Raw genomic sequence first — 23,456 nt, 5'->3', positions numbered from 1 at the left:
ATTCTTTACCACTTGATGTCCAACAGGTCTACAAGGACCCAGACAGTAGATTTATTATACTCAAGGGTTTCCTCTCTGGTAGAGAACTAACAATAGCTAATGTTTATGCTCCAAATGATACTCAAACCACATTCTTCACTCATTTTTTCAACACCATGCAACGCTATCATTCGCCACACATTATAATAGGTGGAGACTTTAATTCAGTTGCTCAACCTAATTTAGATCGTAGCAGACACATAATAAATTCTAGAACTTTCTCAAAAACAACATCTAAACACATAAACGATCTACAACTTATTGATTCATGGAGAGCATTAAACGTGGGTGCACGTGAATACACTTTTTTTTCTCACCCACATGATTCATATTCTCGGTTAGACTACATCTTATGTACTCCAATAATCCTATCTAACGCTCGTGAGGCACTCATCCTCCCATGTACATGGTCAGACCATCAGATAACCACTCTTAACACACATTTTATAGGTCTTACCTCAACACCCTACTCATGGAGACTCAACGAATCTTTATTAACAGAACCTACCCACCAACAAGAAATAACCTCTGCAATTAAAGATTATTTCACACTGAACAACACACCAGGCATATCCCCTACTACTTTGTGGCTCGCTCACAAAGCGGTTCTAAGAGGTCGTCTTATTAAAATAGCAGCTCAAGCCAATAAAGAAAAATGGACAAAAATACATTCCCTTACACTGGATCTCCAAAAACTTTATAGAGATCATACCAACACACATGATCCAGATGTCTTTAATATAATATCTCAAAAACGTAATGAACTAGATTCTATACTTACATTTAAAGCAGAGAAGGCTCTCCGTTGGTCTAAAGCCAAATTTTTCCTCTCAAGTAACTCCTATTCAACAATGTTTGCCCGGAAATTAAATAATTCTATTAAACCCACCCATGTCTACAAGCTAAAAAACAACACTAATCAATTAGTCACCTACCCACAAGACGTTCTAACAATCTTTTCAAAATTTTATTCGGAACTTTTATCCAAACCTTCTTCACCAATCCCCCCCTCAACAATATCATGGTTGGATAATATTTCAGCTCCTTCATTATCCCCTACACAGTCAGACCTCTTGAATGCTCCCTGCACAGATGAGGAAATTCTCCATATCATTAAATCCCATAAAAGAGGTTCTGCCCCTGGTCCAGACGGATTTTCTTCTTTTTATTATAAACAATTCCATCAACTCCTAATCCCTCATCTCACCACTTTATTTAATAAAATTCTAAATGGTGACCATTTCCCAGAGGAAATGCTATTAGCTAATATGTCCTTAATCCCGAAGCCGAATAAAGATCACACATTACCCCAAAATTACAGACCAATCTCCGTTATCAATAACGACCTCAAGATATTTAGCAGACTTTTAGCAAATAGATTAGCAACAATTATTCCCTCCTTAATATCCCCTTTCCAATCAGGTTTTATCCCAGGCAGGCAAATTACAGATAACATTAGACTAGTCACAAACATAATTCAAGACGCCAATATCAAATCAAACCCTGTACTCCTTTTAAGTCTAGACATTAATAAAGCTTTCGATAGCGTAACCTGGAATTATTTAGATCTAGTTCTACAAAAATATGGTTTTAATGGAGCATTCATACACGCTTTTCATGCACTCTACCATAATCCGGCCACTAGGATAAGATTACCCAGTTGTAATTCCGATTTCTTTAAGATAGGAAAAGGAACGAGACAAGGATGCCCCCTTTCTCCCCTTTTATTCGCCCTGGCCATAGAACCATTAGCTACTGCTATTTTACACAACCCAGATATTAAAGGTTACACAGCAAATAATCACACATATAAACTCAGTATGTATGCTGATGATATGATCCTGTTTTTAACACAACCTAACATAACCTTGCCAAATCTATTACAAACACTAAAAATCTTCTCGTCCCTTTCTGGTTTATCAGTAAATGTCTCAAAATCATTAGGTATGCCAATTAATATTCCAACATCACAACTAGATAACATTCGCTCTTCATTCAAATTCTTATACACAACTGAGTCTCTCCCATATTTAGGTATACATCTCACCCCAGATATAAATAATCTAGCCAACAAAAACTTTCTCCCCATGTTTCAGAGATTAAGATCAACAATGAAACTATGGACTTCCTTTAACATTTCATTTCTAGGTAGAATAACAGCTATAAAAATGTCCCTCCTACCTAAATTACTTTATCTATTTCGCGCTCTTCCAATCAGACTTAATAAAACATTGATCTCCAAATTCCAATCGGATGTTAACAAATTTATATGGTCTAATTCTCACCCAAGAATTGCTAAATTAGTACTATATAAATCAATGAAAGAGGGAGGCTTTGGGCTCCCAGATTTTTGGCTATACTATCTCGCAGCCAGATGGTCACAATTAGCCCAATGGCACATACGGAACCCCAATATCCCCTGGGTTAAGTTCGAAATTGATTCAATTCTCCCTTGCTCCTTAGCAGGATTACTTTGGGGTCATAAAATACCAATACCCAAATTAGCCAATCTTAATCTTGTGGTTGCCAATTCTTACCAACTCTGGAAATTACATAATCAGAAATTCAATATGGCTTCAACCACACCCCCATTAGCTTCCTTTATTGGGGATCCCAAATTCCCATCAATACATCAAAACACAGATCAATACACATGGTGGATTGACAATAATTTAATCACACTCAAAACACTTATTGAAGACACTACCTTCATATCCTTTGCAACATTAAAAGAAAGATATAAGACTCCCAATAGTGAACTTAGAAGATACCTTCAAATTAGACACTTTTACAACACCTATTTTCCACTTTCATCGAATTTATCTCACACATTTTTTGAAAAAATTTGTATTAATTCCCCAAGAGCCTCTGGCTTAATCTCAGAAATATATTCAAATCTGATATGCACTAATAGCCCAGAAAAACACTCCTACATGCTTAAATGGGAACAAGAATGCGATATCACCCTTTCAGCTGAAAACTGGTCGGATAGCATCTCCAATCTTCTCAAATGCACGAGATCAATCACAATTAGAGAAACAGCAATCAAACTCTTCACACGGTGGTATTATACTCCGTCAAAACTTCATGCCATTTTCCCTTCAGTTCCTCATACATGCTTTAGAGGTTGCATAGATACAGGTTCATTTTCACATATTTTCTGGCATTGCGACAAGGTCTCCCAGATATGGAAACTTCTTGAAGGTTTCGCATCCATTATATCAGAGAATAAGGTCAACCTCACCCTTTCAAATTGCCTTCTATTCACACCGATCATAGGTCTAAATAATTTTCATATAAGATTGATACACACTATATGTGTTGCCATACACTGGCTCATTGCATACCATTGGAAATCTCCTACACTACCCTTATCTCAACTTAAAACAAGGATCAACAATATCCTCCTTATGGAAAAAATATTCCATACTCTAAATAACTCACAACACATATTCGAAAAAAAATGGAATCCTTGGTTCACTCATTCAAATAGTCTTACAAATGTGGAACAACTTTTTTATCTACCTCCACCTTTCTCAAATAAAATCTTATAGTGGTATTACCAAATCGCACAACCATTGTATGCAAAATTGCTATTCTATTTTTTCTGTACTGATGATTATTTATCGATGTTAAACCTTTGATAATCAACATTTTGTACTGTACCGTATTTCTCCCTGTTTTATACCTAATAAAAAAGTTTGTAAACAAAAAAAGAAATGGCATTTGGCAATAAGATGAATGATATCAATCTTGAGCATGATAAATTGTAAATATAGTACAAGATATTTCCTATTAACAGGCATTGGTGCACCATATGCAACAGAGCTGCTGTAAAAACAGAGGAAGATACACATTAATAATTACATAGTACTCAATGAATTTTGAATGTATAAGAAGTATATATGGGCCAGTGAATAGGTAATGAGCCAGACTTGACTGAGCACCCCATGGAAACTCAACACATTTCATGGCTATATGCCATTCATCAGGAGTTGGGTACAGAGATAAACTGTAAATACAAATAGATATGTAGTATTTGTTAATATATTCTACTCCTAAGGGGACAAAAGACCTTGTGGGGAGAAAGGGGTCTATACTCAAAGGGCAGCTAAAGCACTGCTTGGCTAGCACCGAGGAGGATGGAACCCAAAACTGGTTGTCTGTTCCAGAGCTGAGGCAAGGAACCCCGCCCCGGCCAAAAAAAATCCACATAGCATGCCTGATCGCCACAACACATTCCACATGTGTGGGGATGATTGCAAATATAGTGTTCTGAAAAAATGTATAAAAATATGTGAATAATATGTAAAAAAAGTGAAAAAAAAAACATTCACATAGAGAAGAGTAATAGTGCCGGAATTCTTCAGATAGAGCAGACGTATTATGAAGCTTGACATTAGCAGAGCACATAATGAAAAGAATAGAAGTCCTGGTGGTCTACGGTGTCAGACCCTCAATAAAGGTTTATTGCATTTATTAGCGAGAGCTTAATAAGTTTTACATGTCCTTTCCCTAGCTGCAAGAGAATATTATTCAAAAAGATGAAGGAGTTCATGCCGGGTATTAGAAAGTTTTAGAAGCGTAGTGGAATTTAAGTCCCTTTTATGGAAGGATTACAGGCGAGAAATGGTAGAAAGTAATGAGGAGATGTCATGTGCACATTGTTTTTTGAGTCGTGCCCCATGCTTGATAAGCACCCCCAGGAAGGTGCACGTTAAAGCCTCCCACTCAACCAATGGGTGAGTATCATCTTGAGCATGAGTGATCATAAAGGTGAGAATCGCCTGGGCGATATCAACCACACAGACCGAGTCAAGTAACCATGTTCAATTCTCCTCCCAGAACAAGGTGTGAGTATCAAAGGTCTCAAGCTTCATGACAACAGTGGTAAAGAAGCAGACTTGGTCCTGGTTAGGGAAATAAACATTAGCAAGAGTGTAAATTACTTTAGCGAATTTCAATTTAAGGAGGATAAAACGACCCAGTCAACAATCTCAGGGATGAAAGACTTGTGGATTTGGCATCTGGATTAGTGCTGTGATACCAAATAGGTAGTATTTGGTATTGAGTAACGGAACTGAGCCAATACGAAAATGCAAAAATAAAATCTTAGTTTTATGTTTATGAAAGTGGTATAAAATTTGGCATCTCTTCTCAGATACATTAAACCCTCTACAGTTGAAAGAAAAGAAAGACAAGTGAATATTAGCCAAGGGGAGAAAAAGGATAAACAAAAATGATCCTAAGGGGGAGCACCAGACCTACCTATATGAAAGCATATAGGGAAAGAAAAAGAGAGAGAGGAGAAAACAGCTCAGGAGAAATGAGACCTAAGAAGGTCACAATAATCATGAATAAAAACATTCCAATAGTATATGCCAGAAACTGGTGCACTTTTCTAAAAAAGGACGAACTAACACAGGATATCATAAATAATATAGCAATTCAAAACTACAAGAATGTAGTGCAAAAATAATACCTACGAGCCTAAAGGGGGGGAAGTAGAAGACACATGGTGCAGTCTGCTCACCCAGGGCCGGATATAAACAACATAATGAGTGAGGTACTGAAAAAAAAAGGGGAAGGGGGAGAAGAGGAGGTGTGAGGTAAGGGAATGAGGAGAAGAGCCTGTGCGCCCTCTTTTCTATATTTTTTCTGTGACTATTAGGATATCCCCTATCCTGGAGGGCAGCAGGGCCAGAGAAATGATCCCTCGAGTAATAGATCACCTGGACATCACACTAATGCGCAAGAGTGTTTTTTTGCTGTTTTCAGGAAGTGGGGAGGGAAGGGACTAGAGAACAAAAACAAGCATTCCAACCATTCCTCACATAGCAATGAACAATAAACAAGTGAGTCATAGGTGAGGAACGGAATAAATACTTAACACTTGAGAATAGAAACGAACATTCCCCTGGGAACAGAACTTTTAATGCACTATATACAATTGTAGTAGAGTAGGTAAAAATATACTTTTATTTAACATACATGAATAAAAACATTGGCATGGAATGTATATGACAAAAAATTACTATGAATACACAAACTAGTGAATGAAGAGATGCCATAAGATGATCTCCTCCTGATGGTCACAGCCAAATTGCAAGGCACTACATCAAAATTTAGGCAAGTCTGGGACCCTTGGATTTCTCATTGCCTTCTGGGAACTATCAACCACTGCCTTCTTGAACTTTAAAAAACCAGGTTACAATGGTCGCAGTGTTTTTTTGTTCTGTTCCATAAAAAACAGAAAATTGTTTGTAACCATGCATTAAGATCTCACGAAACATCTTGAGTAAAGTGTGTTCCTTATAGAGGTTAATTTTTATTTACTGAGAAAAAAGTTTGATCATTAACAGACATGTAAATGTATATCTTAATAAAATAAAATAATAATAAAATAAAAAAGGTTTCAGGTATGTCCAAGTAAATTCCTTGCATAAAGGGAGGAAATAAGAGCAGCAGACTGAAAATAGCAGTCCGGAAAGACCAATACATTTCAAGGCCATTTAAATATCGAATCCCTTCCACCTATTCTGGATTCATTCAAAATAAAATACAAATTTTCATATAAAAATAATAAGAAAGAGAAAAAACATACCCCAAATCACAAGCACTTCCCTTAAGGCAAGCAGGCCTACCGGTACTTGGTTGCCCCCAGTACTTATACACAATGCTATAGTGCCTGGCCACCACGCCAGGGCAAATGCAAACAGAGCAAACAAACAGACTACTTGCAGTTAGCAGACAGATAGCGTGGTTTTATGACAGTCCAGGTAAAAGGCAGGCTGAGTTCAGAGAATAGTCCAATATCCGATCCAATGACAGTCCAGGTAAAAGGCAGGCTGAGTTCAGGGAATGGTCCAATATCTGATCCAGGTCATACACAGGGAAATCCAATCTAGCAAAGCAGGGCAGATAAATGGGGGGCTTGAACAGGAACAATGCAGGCAAGCATCACTGTCTCTATCACAAGCAAGGGACAGATCATTTTGCTTGCTTATAACAGATGACTGACCATATCAATCAACTTGTAGGTGGACACAGACAGGGAGAATGCAATAGCCAAAACCCAGATGTTGGAATGAGGAGCAGGCGCACTTAAGTGATCCTGACATTTAGTACATAATAATAATCATCTTAGTAATGCACATACCTTTTCAAGTGTACTCCTATAAAGTATATAGACACATACAAGGTATATATATATGTTTATATTCAAGTGCACTCCTACAAAGTATATAGTATTTAAGATTTTTCTTAAGTTGCAAAATTACAAAAATATATATTAATGGGGTTGTAAATCCTCGTGTTTTTTCAACTTAATGCACCCTATGCATTAAGGTGAAAAAACACCTGGCAGTGACCAGCCCCCCAGCCCGCCCATTTTCTTTACCTGAGCCCTGGAATTTCACATGCCGGAGACGCGCTCTTCCTCTGCCCGGGGTTCTCGGCTCTTGTTTGGATAGATTGATAGCAGCGCAGCCATTGGCTCCCACTGCTGTCAATCAAATCCAATGATGCGGGCGCCGGGGAGCGGGGCCGAGTCCAGCATTTGTGTCTATGGACACAAATGCTGGACTCGGGAGCGCACCCGCAAGGTAACCCGCCCAGTAGAGCGCTTCTCTTAGGGGGTTATCTGATGCAGGCAGGAGCCGCGAGAGCCGCCGAGGGACCCCAGAAGAGGATGTTCAGGGCCACTCTGTGCAAAACAAGCTGGACAGTGGAGGTAAGTATGACATGTTTGTTATTTAAAAAAAATAAAAAAACAAACCTTTACAATCACTTTAAGCTCCAAATACAGTTAGTAAGCTAAACTGTTGGAACATTATAACTACTAATAGAAAATATGCACAAAATAAGACATTTTTAATGTGTAGCAAATGTCAAATTTGACAAGGTGAGCAAGAAAAGTAGTCATTTTTTTACGTAGCTAAATAAATCTGCTTTCAAGCACATGCCAATTTTTGCATTTTCAGAGAAAATTAAAAAAAAAAAAAAAATCTTGAACATGATTGAAATAGACACTGGATCAGCTTAACAATTACCCAATAACTGCTTATTCTAGAAAAAAATCTATTAATTATAAAATATAGTACTACATGCTAGGAGTATTATAAATTATAATAGTAAATACTACTTATAGGGGATTCTGTAAACATGAAATGTCTGCAATTTCGGAAATAGTAATAGATCTGAAGGAAAGTTGATATATATTCTGCAAAATTATTTAAAAGGTAAAAGCAATTTTTGAAAGTTTGCTCTTTAAAACTATGGCCTTGCTTTGTATGTGAAACTTTAATATATTATAGCTGTTATTTGTAGATAGATATGAATACCTTAAACATATGTTAAGCTAAAATAGCAAATGCAAAACTGAACAGAAGAACTAAAGCTGCATTTAACTAATTTACAGCAAAAATTAGAGCATTTTTAAGGTCGATCTGCAAAGTAGCATTAAAAAAGTAAAAATAAACATTTAGTAATTAAGTATTTAAATGATAGCAACTTACAAAAATGTATTTTTTTTTACAAAACACCAATTGTGTATGTCTGTCAAAAGTTTAGCATTTAAATGCAATATTAAAAAGAAAAAAAATATCTTCCATCAAACAAGTCAGCAATGTATCCCTATGGAACCATTGCCTTATAATACATGATTTTTTGTCTGAAAAAATGTCTTATGGACTTTTAACTTGCTCAATTATAATTTATATAAAATATAAGTATAATTTTACAGCATCATCAACAGCTACAACAAATAAAGCTGCATCAAAATTTGTATTCATTTAAAAATCTTAGGAATATTACTCAGATAGTAATATCCCACTAGAGTTCTAGGTTAACCTGATTTTTAATAAATAGTTTGATTTTAAGTCCATTTTAACAAAAGTGTGACATTCAGACCATAGAATTTGTCTACAAAATCTAACTCATTCTATAATATATGTTTCTAGTTTGGTGAAAGTAGTCAGCTGTTTTAAAGCAGGAATATATTATGAAGGAATGGAAATTAATATCAAGTCTAAAAACATTATTGATCAGTACAAACTGAGTTGAATAGATGCATGCATTATTATAGCAAGCTATTAGGTGGCCAATGGAGTCTAAATTCTATGTTAAGAATTCAGAAGACTATGTGTGGCTAATTGTAAAAAACACTGCATCTATACAATTTTTCTCCTTCTCATCTTTAACCACAAAACACTTTTAATATATACACATAGGTTTATAACCTAGGTGTGCTTTAGACTACATAAAAACATTTGCCTTGTTTAGTATGAAGACATAGGGGTTTATTTACTAAAGGCAAATCCACTTTGCACTACAAGTGCACTTGGAAGTGCAGTCGCAGATCTGAGGTGGACATACAAGGAGAATAAAAAACAGAATTTTTGCTTGCACATGATGGGATGATAAAATCAGCAGAGCTTCCCCTTATTTTAGATCTTCCCCTCAGATCTAAAGCGACTGCAATTTCAAATGCACATTTAGTGAAAAGTGGATTTGCCTTTAGTAAATAAACCCCATAGTCTTTTTTTACATTTGGCCATTTTATGTATACCAGGCTTTTGGTGGTACACTTTGATTATAATTATTATTACTACTAATATCACATTAAACATTTTCATTTGGATGCATATATGTAAAAAAAGATATTAATCTAAGAAATAAAAATACTGTAAATTATTGAATTAACAGAATTATTGATGATGATGATTTTTTTTTATTAGATCAAATGTTTACAGAATTTTAATAGTGTGAAATATATACTTATTTTTTACAGACAAGTTTTTTTTTGTTTACTACCAGTTTATTGTTATAATTGCTAATTTGCAGTTGTGAATCTCTCATTTTGTGATTATTTGTTACTAGCAAAAACTTTACACCTAACTTTGTGTTTGCCCTTTGCGTTGTAATATTATACTTTTAATATACATTAAGCCTTACCTTATATGAGGAATTAAGTATAGCCCCTTGTTGATTTGCTTGTTCTTCATGACTTGGAGTTTGAGAGGAATTTGGAGTAAACACTATTAAGTCATTCTTGCCTTGGAGTGAATTTGAACATACTCTGTACTGTGTTTGCTGTGAATATACCCAACTACCTCCAGTATTAGTACAGATCCTGTAATTTTCCTTCAGTTCATTGACTTCATCCTTGTATTTTTGCCATCTTATCACAGTAAATGCGATTAAAGTGATAAGGAATATACTTGAGATTATGCAAATAGCAACAACAAGGTAAACATTTGTATCAGAAAATTCTTCAAAACTATCTTTGGACTCAGGGTTGTCAAATGGAGCCTCCTCTCCGGATTCCACCAAAATAATTATGATTTGTGTCACAGCTGTCATAACTGGCTCTCCATGGTCCTGGGCCACAATGTGAAACCTGTATTCATCATTGTCCAAATCTGTTAATGTACGTCTTAAGTTTATTTCTCCCGTTTCTTTATCTATGACAAATGCTGTTTTTCCAGTAAACTCTTGAAAATTATATGATATCAAAGCATTGTATCCAGAGTCAAGATCTAACGCTTTTACTTTAGCTACTAGATGTCCAGGTTTTGCTGACTTTGGAGTTTTAATTGTCATTTCAGAATAAAGTGGAGAGAAAAAAGGGACATTATCATTTATATCTTCAATGAAAATATTTAATGTAAGGTTTGAATTGAGGGGAGGTAAACCAGCATCAATTGCTTTAATGATACATTGGAAGTGTGGGACTTGTTCATGATCAAATGAAACTAAAGCAAATACCTTTCCATTCTCTGGATTCATGGAGATGTAGGATGATATGGGGATTCCATCAATTGTGTTGTCAACAATTGAGTAAGTGATAAAAGAGTTCTGTTCTATATCCAGGTCTGAGGCAGCTGCTGTATAGACTAGAGTACCTGGTGGATTGTTTTCCTTGATAAAAATTGTGTCAACTGGCTGCAAAAAACGGGGGGCATTGTCATTCACATCACTTATAATAATTTTAAGAATTTTTGAAGCTGATAGCGAAGGAGAACCTTCATCTCTTGCAGTTACGACAACTTCATATTCATCTTTCCTTTCACGATCCAAGACCCCATTCACGGTCACAGCATAAACTCCCAAAATAGCTTGATTAATTTTAAAAGGTGCGCTGTCAGAAATATAGCAGTTTACTTTTCCATTGGCTCCTGAATCCCTATCATGTATATTAATGATAGCAACTGTTGTCCCTTGGGGAGAATCTTCTGGCACTGGAACTGATAATGATGTTACTGACATCTCTGGAGGATTGTCATTAACATCTATAACAGTCACTAGAACTTTGCAATGTCCAATCATTGGGTGTTCCCCATTATCAATAGCATCAATCTGAATTTCATACATATTTGCTGCTTCAAAGTCAATCTCGCCTTTTACTCTAATTTCCCCTGTGTTTTTATCTACACTAAAAATTCTAATAATTTCCTCCATTACCAGGCTGCTAAATTCATAAAATATTTCTCCATTTTTTCCTTGATCCAAATCTGTGGCATTTAATTTAAACACCAAAAATCCTTTTGCAACATTTTCTGTTACACTGCTCTGATAAAATGGCTGATCAAAAGAAGGAGCATTATCATTAACATCATCAACAGTAATGATTACTTGTGTTGTACCACTTAATCTTGGTTTGCCACCGTCATAAGCTATAACTGTTAGATTGTGAATAGACTGCTTTTCTCTGTCTAGAGATTTCTTTAGTACAAGCTCTAAAGATCTGATCTGGTTCATGTGTTTTTGAAAATCTAATGTAAAACAGTCACTGGCACTGAGTTCATAGTTTGTAATAGAATTTGTTCCAAGATCTGGATCTGCAGCTTTCTTTAGTGGAAAATGAGATCCTGCAGGTCTGAGCTCTGATATCACAAGGTTGTATTCATTTGAGGAAAAAACTGGACCATTGTCATTTATATCTTCTATTTCTACATCTACATGATATATTTGCACAGGCTTATCTACAAAGACCTGCAGGGAAACAATACAGAATGGTGTATTTGGACATAAGAATTCCCTATCAATTGTCTCTTTAACAAACAAGATTCCATTCTGCAGATTCACCTGGAAATATTCCTTCTCATTTCTAGAGGAAATATGTAACATTCTGGAATTAATCTCACCTAAATCCAGTCCCAGATCTTGTGCAATTCTTCCAACAAAGGTGCCGTGTTTTGATTCCTCTGGAATGATGTAATGAAGCTGACTCAGGGCCACATCCCAAGACATTTGTAGTAATAAGAAAATGACAACCCTTCTTCCTGCTTGATAATCCAGGTTTGTTTTTATCATTTCCTAAATTCACCGATGCTGAAGGTAAAATCCTTTCCAGGAAATAAGGCATTCACACTGATTGAAAATCCATGCTACGGAAAGGACATTCTATCATGGCCGATATTCTTACAGCAAAAAATAGAGCTAGTTACAACAGAGAGATGAATTTCCTTTCATTTGATATAAATATTGGTAGACAGCGACATCTAGTGCTTGGTTTCAATACTGCATATCATGGACATGTAAGCATAGTGTAGTTTTAATTAGTTCACTTTTCTGTTGCATATTAGTAAATATAGCACGCATTTGTTTAATGTAATATATTACGAGATTTATAAAATAGAGTATAACACATGTTCAAAACACACCCTATACACAAAAAATTGCTTTTAAAATATGGAACATTAGCAAAGGGATGGGTCTCATAAAACACTGAAAATATAATTAATCATTCAGATTTATGTTTTAAAAATATGGATGGTAGAAACTCATGGTTTGTTGCTAAGGAATCAAAACCTAAAAATAAATATTACCATCATAAACTCTAAATACTAGGATTTAAAGGGATTGTAAAGGCAGAAGTTTTTTTTTTTTTATCTTAATGCATTCTATGCATTAAGATTTAAAAAAAAAACCTTCTGTGTGCAGCAGCCCTCTTCAGCCCCCTAATACTTACCTGAGCCCATCTTTATCCAGCGATGTTGGAAGAATGTCTAAGCTGAATAGACATAGGGAGCTGTGGCTCAGCTCAGGTGCCCCCATAGCAAGCTGCTTGCTTTGGGGGCACTCAACAGGAGGGAGGGGCCAGGAGCACAGAAGAGGGACCCAAGAAGAGGATGATCCAGGCTGCTCTGTGCAAAACCAACTCATATAGCAGATAAGTAAAACATAATTGTTATTTAAAAAAAAACAAAAAAAAGAGACTTTAAATCATTTTAATATTTAATTACCCATATATCGGCATATAACACGCACAGGTGTATAACACGCACCCCAATTTTAGGAGGGAAGTTTAAGGAAAAATGTTTTCACAGCCCCATCCAGTACACAGCCCCCTGCACAATACACAGCCCCCATCCAGTATAGAGACCCCCATCCACTATACAGCCCCTGCACAATACACAGCCCCCATCCAGTACATATCCCCTCATTCAGTACAAAGCCCCCTGCAAAATACACAGCCCCCCATCCAGTATACAGCCCCCTGTACAATACACAGCCCCCCATCCAGTATACAGCCACCAGCACAATACACAGCCCTCCATCCAGTATACAGCCCCCTGCACAATACACAGCCCCACATCCAGTACACAGCCCCCATCCAGTATACAGCCCCCTGCACAATACACAGCCCCCCATCCAGTATACAGCTCCCCTTCTCCTGCACTCCCAGGAGACCCCCAGTCTCCTGGGACAGCACTGCCAGATGTGACACACTTCCGGTTCTGACGTCATTTCTGGTCTCGTGGGAACGCTGTTAATGGTGTTTGCTGCATCCTCTGATTGTTTCAATGCCTGTTTTTAACTTACTTTTGTAAGTATAACCTTTTATGCACAAATTTTCAATCTTAGCCCCTTACACTGCTCCTTCTATGTCACTCATTGTAAAAAGAAGCCTCCATATACCTCATTAGCTCAGTTTTTTCCACTGACCTGGTCACATGACTGCTCTACTCTGACATTACATAGATGGTCATGTGACTGCTCTCCTCCTCCAATCTAAAGCTACACTCAGAGGAGGAGGAGGAGCTGCAGGAGAAGAACAGTACAATAAAATGGAGCTATTGAGATATTTAGAAGCTTCGTTTTACAATGACACCGACACACAAGGAACAGTGTAGGAGAAGGTGCTGGCAAGTGATTTTTTTTCTCAACTTTAGACTATGCAGCCAGCACTGTCCCAGGGCCAGGAAAGGCGGAGTGGCCGGCCTGACACCCCCCCAATGGGTGGCTCCCGAGGCAGACCACCTGATCCCTGCCCCCTGTTGGTAAAACATATTATTAGCGGATAACACGCAAGCACTGCTTACCCTCTGTTTTCAGGGGGAAAAGGTGTGTGTTATACACCACTAATTATGATTTATTGCAATTAATAGTGCAAATTGGATGCAAGTGCAAGAAACCCTTCAACCAACATGTGATTAGTGCATTACTCTTATGTATTATTAAATAATGATACAACTATTGCAGTAAACCAAATGTAATTCTATTTTTATTCGAATGTAATTTTCTGTTTTCTACTTTTAATAAAGCCATAGTCATACCATGGTATGTATTTTTAAATGATCACATTGCATTTTACCTAAAGTGCATGTACCTCCATTCTGTGTGACTAGAGCAAAAAGAAACAAAGTTATTGGGCCATTTCCTGTGCTAGTCAAATGTTTTTCATAGGAGTTCTTTATGATACTTAGCACCTTCTAGTAGCCAATATAGTTTTTTCCCTTAAAAAGAAAAATTGGACACTTTTTAAACCTTGTGTATTCTATGAAAATTGCAGCTGAATACTCTTGAGGTTGTGAATATCAAGAAGTTTATGTGCTTGGGTGTAACTTTCTTTTTTTGCAAAAAAAAATTGTAAATAGTAAATAGTAATAGTAAATAATTGTTTACTTTTTTTGGTGACAGATTCTCTTTATCTAAAAGACCCTGCATGTCTCCCCTGTACTCCACTAAATGTTTTTGCAATGCAGATCGTATTGTAAAACATTATTTCCCATCTGAGCTAGTCAGAGAGAGGGCAAGCTTGACCCAATTGGCAAGTGGAGCCTGGTAAGCATGATGGGGCTCGGCGGGGGGTGGCGCTGTTACCAGGGCTGTGTGCGAGCGATCGGGTGGCAGAAGAGCCACATGAATGCTCTCACCTGATAGACAGGAGTCTGCCTGGCTGCAACCAGAGGATTGTGTGTAACACGACATACAGACCTGGAGGCGAAGGGGTTAAACATGTTAAATCTAATTCCATTACATATCCTAAAAATAAGAAGATTATTCTTCAGGATAGCGGTAGACACCATATACAGTACCTCACAATAGTGAGTACACCCCTCGCATTTTTGTAAATATTTTATTATATCTGTGAAAACACTGAGGAAATTACACTTTGCTACAATGTAAAGTAGTGAGTGTACAGGTTGTGTAACTTTGCTGTCCCCTCTAAATAACTCAACCCCAGCCATTAATGTCTAAACCGCTGGCAACAAAAGTGAGTGGACCCCTAAGTGAAAATGTCCAAATTGAGCCCAAAGTGTCAATATTTTGTGTGGCCACCATTATTTTCCAGCACTGCCTTAACCCTCTTAGACATGGAGTTCACCAGAGCTTCACAAGTTGCCACTGGAGTCCTCTTCCACTCCTCCATGACGATATCGCGGAGCTGGTGGATGTTAGAGACCTTGTGCTCCTCCACCTTCCATTTGAGGATGCCCCACAGATGCTCAATGGGGTTTAGGTCTGGATACATGCTTGGCCAGTCCATCACCTTTACCCTCAGCTTCTTTAGCAAGGCAGTGGTTGTCTTCAAGGTGTGTTTGGGGTCGCTATCATGTTGGAATATCGCCCTGCGGCCCAGTCTCCGTAGGGAGGGGATCATGCTCTGCTTCAGTATGTCACAGTACATGTTGGCATTTATGGTTCCCTCAATGAACTGTAGCTCCCCAGTTCCGGCAGCACTCATGCAGACCCAGACCATGACACTCCCATCACCATGCTTGACTGTAGGCAAGACACACTTGTCTTTGTACTCTTCACCTGGTTGACACCATCTGAACCAAATAAGTTTATCTTGGCCTCATCGGACCACAGGACATGGTTCCAGTAATCCATGTCCTTAGACTGCTTGTCTTCAGCAAACTGTTTGCATGCTTTGTTGTGCATCATCTTTAGAAGAGGCTTCCTTCTGGGACAACAGCCATGCAGACCAATTTGATGCAGTGTGCGGCGTATGGTCTGAGCACTGACAGGCTGACCCCCACACCCCTTCAACCTCTGCTGCAATGCTGGCAGCACTCATATGTCTATTTCCCAAAAACAACCTCTGGATATGACGCTGAGCACGGGCACTCAACTTCTTTGGTCGACCATGGCGAGGCCTGTTCTGAGTGTAACCTGTCCTGTTAAACCGCTGTATGGTCTTAGCCACCATGCTGCAGCTCCTTTTCAGGGTCTTGGCAATCTTCTTATAGCCTAGGCCATCTTTATGTAGAGCAAAAATTCTTTTTTTAAGATCCTCAGAGAGTTCTTTGCCATGAGGTGCTATGTTGAACTTCCAGTGACCAGTATGAGAGAGTAAGAGAGATAACACCAAATTCAACACACCTGCTCCCCATTCACACCTGAGACCTTGTAACACCAACGAGTCACATGACACTGGGGAGGGAAAATGGCTAATTTGACCCAATTTGGACATTTTCACTTAGAGGTGTGCTCACTTTTGTTGCCAGCGGTTTAGACATTAATGGCTGTGTGTTGAGTTAGTTTGAGGGGACAGCACATGTACACTGTTATACAAGCTGTACACTCACTACTTTACATTGTAGCAAAGTTTAATTTCTTCAGTGTTGTTACATGAAAAGATATAATAAAATATTAACAAAAATGTGAGGGGTGTACTCACTTTTGTGAGATACTGTAAATCATTTCTTTATGCTCCATTTATGCTCCATAAGCCAAATTGACATTCTAAACTGCTAGTGTATAGTGCAATATTGCCACATATTATAGATCTGTGCATTCCAAAGTGCATACAGCAGTTTCAGGTTGTTTGCATGCATTGTAGGGAAACCATGGATCCTATAGAGTAATGCTTGGGACTCAATGAGACTGTATACCCATAGCGGTTATAATAAAATAAACTTAAATAAAAAATAACTTTAAATGAATATGTGTATATCATAGTAAAGCATTCTTAGAACAGAAGTTACTGCATGTATCCCCAGTGATTTGGTTGGGAAGAAATGGGTATATATTAGGCTATATTTGTACCACACAACAGAGGTTCTGGATGTGCATTTTGATGATGGGGCATAAAAGAATGAATTGCATATCCCCGCTCATGCAAATTATGGTTCATGTGAATATCTTCTATTTTAAGAAGGTTTTTCTGAGTTATGCACTGATTTGTTTGGAGGGCTTTGTGTCTCTTTCCGTTCCTTTTACCTTCTCACCAAAATCTATATGGTTATAATCACACATAAAAAAGAAACTTACCCTCTTTTAATCTGCCACTATTAAATCTTGTAACTTGACCCTATAGATACCCCTTAATTGCTGTAAAAAGCCAATGTACAAATTACTCTGGAATAATCCTAGCCAACAACACTTCACTTCAGATCCACATTATACAAGACTAATGCCGCGTACACATGATCAGACTTCTCGTCAGAAAAGCCATCATATCTTTTTCCGACGAGAAGTCTGCCTTGCATACACACGGTCACACAAAAGCTCGCTGAACTTTCGACCGTCAAGAACGCGGTGACGTACAACATTACGAAGAGCCGAGGAAATGAAGTTCAATGCTTCTGAGCATGCGTCAAATTGTTTCTGAGCATGCGTAGGAATTTTGCGCGTCGGAATTGCTACAGACGATCGCATTTTCAGATAGGAACTTTTTCCAACAGAAAAATTGAGAACATGCTCTCAATCTTTTGCTGGCTTTTGCTTTCCGACCAAAAGCTCTCATTGGTCTTTTGCTGGCCGAATTTCTGATTGTGTGTACACGGAATAAGAGGTCTGAAAAAGTGAAGGCATCAAAACCCTCAAATGATTCATACTACAACAGTCCTACAGCAACAAACATAAACCCAAAACATGGAGTGTAATTTGTTACAAGCCTTCAAAAAGCTTTTATAAAACACCTCACAACTGGAATTCTTCCCTGCATGCAAAGGATAGCGTAAATGTAACATACAATGTGTGGAAAACTCAACCAATTAAATTGCCAACAAACATGTTGGTCTATTTTGCAACATAGTAGAAATGTGCTAAATGCTGTTGGCATATCCTGTATAAAATAAAACTGTAAAACAGTAAAACTGACTCTAAACCATTATAGTTTACCCTTTTCTTAAAACATGCTAGTGATATCTTGCCTTAATGGGAATTCTTTTTAACATTTTGGCTTTGTTCTAAAATTGATGACTTCTGGGAAATAATCACATTAACTTGTAAGGCTTTATTACCTTTTCACAACCATGCTTTCTTTCTAGGTTTATGGGTGGGTGGGGGAGTTCTGCCCAAAAGTCTTCAGAAAAAACATCTTTGTTTTTTGGACGTCTGTGCAATTTACAAAAATTCCTTGAATGTTAAACTTATCTGATTCCAACAGATTCCATATAAATATCACTATATGTTTACATATTTTTTGTAGTGTTTATTCTTTTATTAAATATATTCTCTAAAAAAAAAAAAATAGCAAACACATACGTAGGCTCTATTTACTTACCTGCTGAAATAGTGCATATAGAACTATATGTATGTAATATATATATATATATTTGTATATAGCCACAGTGACCTTACCTTGCTTGACGAATATATTATAGCACTTTGTCGGTTCACGTTCTCTTCATTGCATGGAGCCTGAGAACTATTTGGAGTGAATACAATCAGGTCATTTTTAGTTTGGTGTGAGTTTGAACACACTCTGTACTGAGTATGTTGAGAGTACATCCAACTGCCTCCAGTATTGGAACAAATCTTGTAACTTTCTTTCAAATCATTGACCTCTTCTCTGTATTTTTGCCATCGTAAAACAGTGAAGGCAATTAATGTGATGAGAAATATACTTGAGATTATGCAGATTGCAACAACCAAATAAATATTTGTGGTAGAAAAGTCATCATTGTTGCTCTGTAAGTCAAAATTATCCAAATTCACTCGTTCTCCTGGTTCCACCAAAGAAATAATTACTTGTGTGAGCGCTGTCATGACTGGTTCACCATGGTCCTTAGCAACCACTTGCAATCTATATTCATCATTATCTGACTCTACAAATGAACGCTTTAAAATTATTTCCCCAGTTAGTTGAGAAATAATGAATGGATCTTTTCCTGGATCTCTAAAATTATAAGACATCAAAGCATTGTATCCTGAATCTAGGTCCACTGCTCTGATTTTAGCTACCAGATATCCAGCTTGAGCAGACTTTGGAGTCATAATGGTAGCTGGAGAATAAAGAGGAGAAAACATTGGAGCATTGTCATTAATATCCTCAGTGAAGATATTTAATGTTTGGTTAGAGCTGAGTGGAGATAGACCAGCATCAGTTGCTCTTATGTGGCACTGGAAATATTTGATTTGTTCATGATCAAAAGACACTAAAGCAAAAATCTTCCCATTCTCTGGATTGATGGAGATGTAGGAAGAAAGGGGAATTCCATCAATGTTACCGTCTGCAATTGAATATGTGATGAAGGAATTCTGGCCTATGTCTGGATCATATGCTGAAGCTGTGTAAATATAAGAACCTGGTGCATTGTTTTCTTTGATGAAAATTGTATCACTAGGTTGAATAAACTGAGGTGCATTGTCATTTACATCACTTATTATAACTCTTATACTTTTTGAAACGGATAGAGCTGGAGAGCCTTCATCTCTTGCAGTAATTGTAATTTCATAATCATCTTTTTTTTCCCGATCTAAGGGTCCATTTACTGTCACTGAAAAATCCCCCATAAATGCTGGATTTACCTTAAATGGTACTTGTTCAGAAATGTGACATTGAACTTTTCCATTTGATCCTGAGTCTCTGTCGTGTATACTGATAATTGCAACAGTTGTCCCTTGTGGAGAGTCCTCTGAAACAGGAACTGATAATGATGTAATCGTCATCTCAGGAGGATTGTCGTTGACATCCACAACAGTCACTAAAACTTTACAATGTCCAACCATTGGATTATCCCCATTGTCAATTGCATCAACTTGAATTTCATACATATTAGTCTTTTCAAAATCAATTTCACCTTTCACTCTTATTTCTCCTGTATGTTTATCAAGACTAAAAACTCTAGTCACTTCTTCCATCACTATGTCCCCAAATTCATATGATATTTCCCCATTCTTTCCTTTGTCCAAATCGGTAGCATTCAGCTTAAAGATTAAGCTTCCTTTAGAAGCATTTTCAGTTACACTGCACTGGTAAAATGGCTTATCAAATAAAGGGGCATTATCATTAAGATCTTCAACATTAATTATGATTTGGGTTGTACCACTCAGTCTAGGATTGCCTCCATCATAGGCTGTGAGTATCAAATTGTGAACAGACTGCTTTTCTCTGTCTAGAGATTTCTTAAGTACAAGTTCTAATGATCTGATTTGGTTCATATATTTCTGAAAATCTAATGCAAAATAATCACTGGGACTGAGTTCATAATTAGTAATAGAGTTTGTTCCAAGATCTGGATCAATGGCAGTTTTCAGTGGAAAGCGAGATCCTGCAGGAATCAGCTCAGATATTAGTACATTATTTATAATGGAAGAAAAAGTTGGACTATTATCATTAATATCTTCTATTTCAATTTCTACACGATACATCTGCACAGGCTTATCTACAATAACCTGCAGAGGAATGGTACAGAATGGTGTATTTTGACACAGCATCTCCCTATCTATGGTCTCTTTAACAAACAGGATTCCATTTTGCAGATTCACCTGGAAATATTCCTTATCATCTCTAGAGACAACATGTAACATTCTGAAATTAATCTCACCTATGTCCAATCCCAGATCCTGTGCAATTCTTCCAACAAAGGTGCCGTGTTTGGATTCCTCTGGGATGATATAATGTAACTGACTCAGAGCTACATCCAAAAACATGTGTAGTAGCAACAAATGAAGAAGCCTGCATTTTGCTTTTAAATCCTTTTCCCTTAGCATGTCTTGAAATCACTGATTAAGATGGTAAATAAGGCATTCACTCTGTGAGAATATCCACATCACAGGAAAAAACATCTATCATGGCCGAAACCCCTACAGCAAATTTTCCAGCTGGCAACAATGGTAATATACAGTATGTTGTCTTTGTCCTGGTGCAATTAATTGGTATAGAGTGACATCTACTGCCTGATTTTCATACTGCATCTAACAAGAGTAAACGTGTGTTTAGCAAACCAATATTCAATTGTCTGTCAGCCAAAATGTATATCATGTAATACATTGTGTATTATGTTGTTCTACGTGTGTAAAAAAAAATGTTTTAATTTACAGTATGTTCATATATGTTCAGATATTATGCACGCTATCGGAAGGTTATAAAAAATGCAATAGCATTTCAAGTAAGTTCTTTTATTCATTAAATGTAATTTATCTCATAAAGCAATCTTAATAGTAGAAATAAGTACAGTTTATTTAGGATAATTAGGCAAATGTTTAACTTTTTTTTGCACAAAAATGAACAGTAGAACCATAACAAATATTTCATTACTAGCCCACATATACTAGTTTAGAAAGTGGTAATAAAACTAAATAGAATTACCAAGTATGAATGTAAGCTTTTCAATATTTATACACCACATCACCACTATATTTCCACTGGCAGCAAAGACCACCATGTTAAACTATCTGCTATTTACGTACAAAGACATTCAGGCACAATTTTTCTTCCAAACAATCTTTTTCACAAAATATTTTTCTGTCCTAAACTTGGATTAGCCAAATGTGCATGTTTATGCCTAATGCTATGTTAGCTTGATGGAAACAATAGTATGTGGCCTAAAAAAATCTACCTTGGCTATCTAGGTTCATCCTTTTAAATCAGCCAACAAGGGGGTATCTCCAGATACTGCAGAATCCCTATAAATAGCAGCTTTCTGACTGTACCCATCAGCTGCCAATCATTGTATTATCATGGGTTCCATGGTGACATTTTGCAGATTCCTTACTTGGAGTTACTGCATATGTGTCCACATCATACAAATTTATCATATCATATAATCATATAAACCTCAACTTTAAAGTACATTAAATGCACAAATCGTATACTGATTTACATCTAGGTGCCATAGTATTAAATATTTAAAAAGTATCTTTTAGTAAGGTCAACATAAAATCCACATAGCAACATTCAACTGGTAATCAGAAATTCAGGTATCTTTGTATGTTGCATTGGTTAATAAAGGAACTAAATAGTGTATGTTGAAAAGTATGTGCACCACAATTCTCAAATTATATTTCTAAAGGGAATGAATGCAGATCATAGCCTGCATGCATGGAAATAGCTGGACCAAAAGTGAACATATATGTAAAGAGGCTGTCAGGTGCCCAACAGACTGCACAATAAAGATTTTAGCAGAGTCAGAAAAGGGAAACACACAGTTGTAAGCATAAAGTAAGCTTTACTTTCAAATCCTGCATATATTTTCCTTACACATGATTGGACATTGTTTGTAAAGTGATTCTTCACCACATTTGTTAAGCTTCGGGGCAAATAGCCTTGAAAAATGCAACTTCTTTTGCAAAGTGCAATACCTATTTGCCTTTAGTAAATCAACCACCTTTGTGTGTTCAGTGTCTTGCATTCTTGCAGCAGTGCTGGGGTCGACTTTAACTATGGCAGTATTTCTATGTTATCTTATGGTTTGTATGTGCAGTTTAGTAGACCTAACTATACTTTAAAAAGGTCAATAAATATTATTGGTCAATCCTGAGCAATACGATTAGGAAATCCATGCTGGTTTTGCTCATCTTTATTTCTTGGTTACTAAGATACAATATTGTGTACTTATCTGTATATGGACACGTTTACCCACAAAAAATGCAGAACAATTAATGACTACTAAGCACCTTAAAGTTGAATGGGTGACAGAGATAAAACAGTTAATGCAGTTATGTATTCCACTTTAAAATAAAAATTAAATATATTATTAAATGACACAAATGTAAGTACCAGAATTTTTTTTGGTACAAGCCTCCTGCAATCTTCTATATAACAGCACTTAGATGGAAAGGTGACCTAGGAACAAGACTAATTAGGTTCTGCTGCAGTATACAGATTATTATAATGAACATGTCAAAGCAAGAGCAACAGGGGGATGACCTCATAGGTATGTAGTTGCTCCCTAATTACCCTATTAGCAGGCTGGGGGGTGTTACTGAATAAGCTTTGAAGGCCAAGGATCTGG

The 23,456-nt window shown here is 36.9% G+C and overlaps 2 protein-coding genes and 1 long non-coding RNA gene across 6 annotated transcripts in view; 1 reads left to right on the top strand and 2 right to left on the bottom strand.

The window, feature by feature from the left end:
• The window catches only part of LOC141132485 (uncharacterized), a 53,309-nt gene that overhangs the window by 10,964 nt on the left and 18,889 nt on the right, over positions 1 to 23,456 (top strand). The window lies entirely within an intron of this gene.
• The window catches only part of LOC141132482 (protocadherin alpha-C2-like), a 441,772-nt gene that overhangs the window by 402,894 nt on the left and 15,422 nt on the right, over positions 1 to 23,456 (bottom strand). Inside the window, exon 1 of one of the 4 annotated variants that reach the window (XM_073620900.1) lies at positions 18,859 to 21,033. The exons of the other annotated variants lie outside the window; for them this stretch is intronic. Within the exon in view, the coding sequence (XP_073477001.1) occupies positions 18,859 to 21,030 (2,172 nt within the window). The 5' untranslated portion in view covers positions 21,031 to 21,033. Of the gene's footprint in view, positions 1 to 18,858; positions 21,034 to 23,456 lie in introns of those variants that run through there. 4 annotated transcript variants of the gene reach the window in all.
• Positions 6,341 to 12,506, bottom strand: LOC141132484 (protocadherin alpha-8-like). Its single transcript, XM_073620902.1, has 2 exons — positions 9,994 to 12,506; positions 6,341 to 6,943 (listed from the first exon to the last, which is right to left on the bottom strand). The coding sequence occupies exons 1-2, from the start codon at positions 12,352 to 12,354 to the stop codon at positions 6,923 to 6,925; spliced, it is 2,382 nt and encodes a 793-aa protein (XP_073477003.1). The 5' UTR covers positions 12,355 to 12,506; the 3' UTR covers positions 6,341 to 6,922.

Source organism: Aquarana catesbeiana, linkage group LG03, assembly GCF_042186555.1.
Source record: "Aquarana catesbeiana isolate 2022-GZ linkage group LG03, ASM4218655v1, whole genome shotgun sequence".
Lineage (NCBI taxonomy): Eukaryota > Metazoa > Chordata > Amphibia > Anura > Ranidae > Aquarana > Aquarana catesbeiana.
This window is presented reverse-complemented; position numbering and strand designations above follow the sequence as displayed.

Excerpts from the sequence above, each read along its gene's own strand:
- LOC141132484 (XM_073620902.1), bottom strand. The coding sequence starts at position 12,354 with ATGATAAAAACAAACCTGGATTATCAAGCAGGAAGAAGGGTTGTCATT. Across the intron at positions 6,944-9,993 it reads TACTTAATTCCTCATATAAG|ATTGGATTTCCCTGTGTATG; the intron begins GTAAGGCTTAAT and ends CTGCTTTGCTAG.